The sequence below is a fragment of the Gavialis gangeticus genome, unplaced genomic scaffold, assembly GCF_001723915.1.
Source record: "Gavialis gangeticus isolate Ggan-Ray unplaced genomic scaffold, GavGan_comp1, whole genome shotgun sequence".
Lineage (NCBI taxonomy): Eukaryota > Metazoa > Chordata > Crocodylia > Gavialidae > Gavialis > Gavialis gangeticus.
In genome coordinates this window covers 13,572,732-13,574,086 of record NW_017729025.1, presented here as the reverse complement: position 1 = coordinate 13,574,086, position 1,355 = coordinate 13,572,732, and the positions used below count along the sequence as shown (strand labels likewise).

The following is a 1,355-nucleotide window of genomic DNA, read 5'->3' as shown; positions in this document are numbered from 1 at the left end:
CACCACCTTACCTGCACCCGGGACTCAGGCAGGTTGATTTTGAGTGCCACCTCCTCACGCATGAAGATGTCCGGGTAGCGGGTCTTGGCGAAGAGCGCCTCCAGCACGTCCAGCTGCGCCCGGGTGAAGGTGGTGCGCTCCCGCCGTTGCTTCCGTGGGGTCGCTGCAAGGAGCAGCCGCAGACCCTGAGCACTGCCGGGCAGCCCCCTCCCTCCAGCCCCCCACCCACCTTCTAGAAAGGGAGATACCTCAGTAACCCCCCCCGCACCCCCCACTCCAACCTTTCCCCATCCCCTAGGGGAGGGAGATGCCTGGCTCCGAGGGAAGGGACCTAGGGCAAATCCCCCTCCAGGCACCGATCCCCCTGCTCCTGCCCGCCTCAGGGAGGCCCTGCCAACCTATTCCAGCCCCGCCGCCTGGACGCCCTGGGGGCTGCAGGGCATGAGCCCCCCAGCGCCCAGAGGCCGACAAGGTGAGGGGCTGCCTCCCCTTGGCTCCTAAGGCCTGGAGGAGCCCGGCTGGGTGCTGCTTACCAGGGTAGCCGACGGAAGGGTGCAGCAGGTCCATGCCCGACGTGGTGAGACTCAGCCCATTGACGGCATAAGGTGGTTGCTTAAGATAAGACATCATGCTAAAGTTGGAGTGGGGTAGGGAGGAGGCAGCGATCGGGGCCAGGGGAGAGGGGTCTCGGCACCCCTGGGTGCTGGGAGGCGGTGGCTGGGTCCGGCCTGCGACAGGGGCTCTGCAAGATGGAGAGAACAAGGCGGGCAGCTGAGGCTGGCTCTGCCTGGAGCAGGGCAAGGCCTCCCAGCTCCCCCAGGTCTGCAGCATGGGGGGACAGCCTGCCTGGATCCACCCGCAGGAGGGGAGGAGAGGCATTGCCCCCCTCCAGCAAGCCCCAGCCCTCCTCCATGAGCAGCACCCCCACTCCTCCAGCCCCCCCCACCTCCCCCGCCTTGCAATGGGCGCATTGTATCGCATTTGCATCGGAGGCATTGCCTGGCCTGAGCTAATTGTCTGCAACAAAACTTGATTGCGGCCATTTGCAGACACAAAGGGCTCCTGGCTAAATAAATACTGCCCATCACAAAGCCGATTGGGGGGAAACAAAGGAAAACCCCCCCCCCCCAGTCTGTAGCAGGGAGTTGCATGAGCCCAACTCTTGGCCACATTCAAGCCCCCCCCACCCCAAGAAGCAGCCACTTGGGAAGGGCTAAACTTTTGGGAATTGAAGGGATTGCTAAGCACCCCCCTTCCCCCCCCATTAGCAGTCTGCCTAATTAGATCCAAGCATCAGGAACAGATCTAGAAGACCTCTGAGAAACTCCCGGCTTAGGCAGGCCGGGCTTCAAACT

The 1,355-nt window shown here is 63.3% G+C and overlaps 1 protein-coding gene across 1 annotated transcript in view; it reads right to left on the bottom strand.

Annotated features, from left to right (window-relative positions):
- The window catches only part of OTX2 (orthodenticle homeobox 2), a 4,075-nt gene extending 3,179 nt beyond the window's left edge, over window positions 1–896 (bottom strand). The window contains exons 1-2 of the mRNA XM_019519996.1: window positions 534–896; window positions 12–163 (exon numbers count right to left, since the gene is read on the bottom strand). Of these exons, the coding sequence (XP_019375541.1) occupies window positions 12–163; window positions 534–879 (498 nt within the window). The 5' untranslated portion in view covers window positions 880–896. The remainder of the gene's footprint in view (window positions 1–11; window positions 164–533) is intronic.
- Between the last annotated feature and the right edge of the window lie 459 nt (window positions 897–1,355).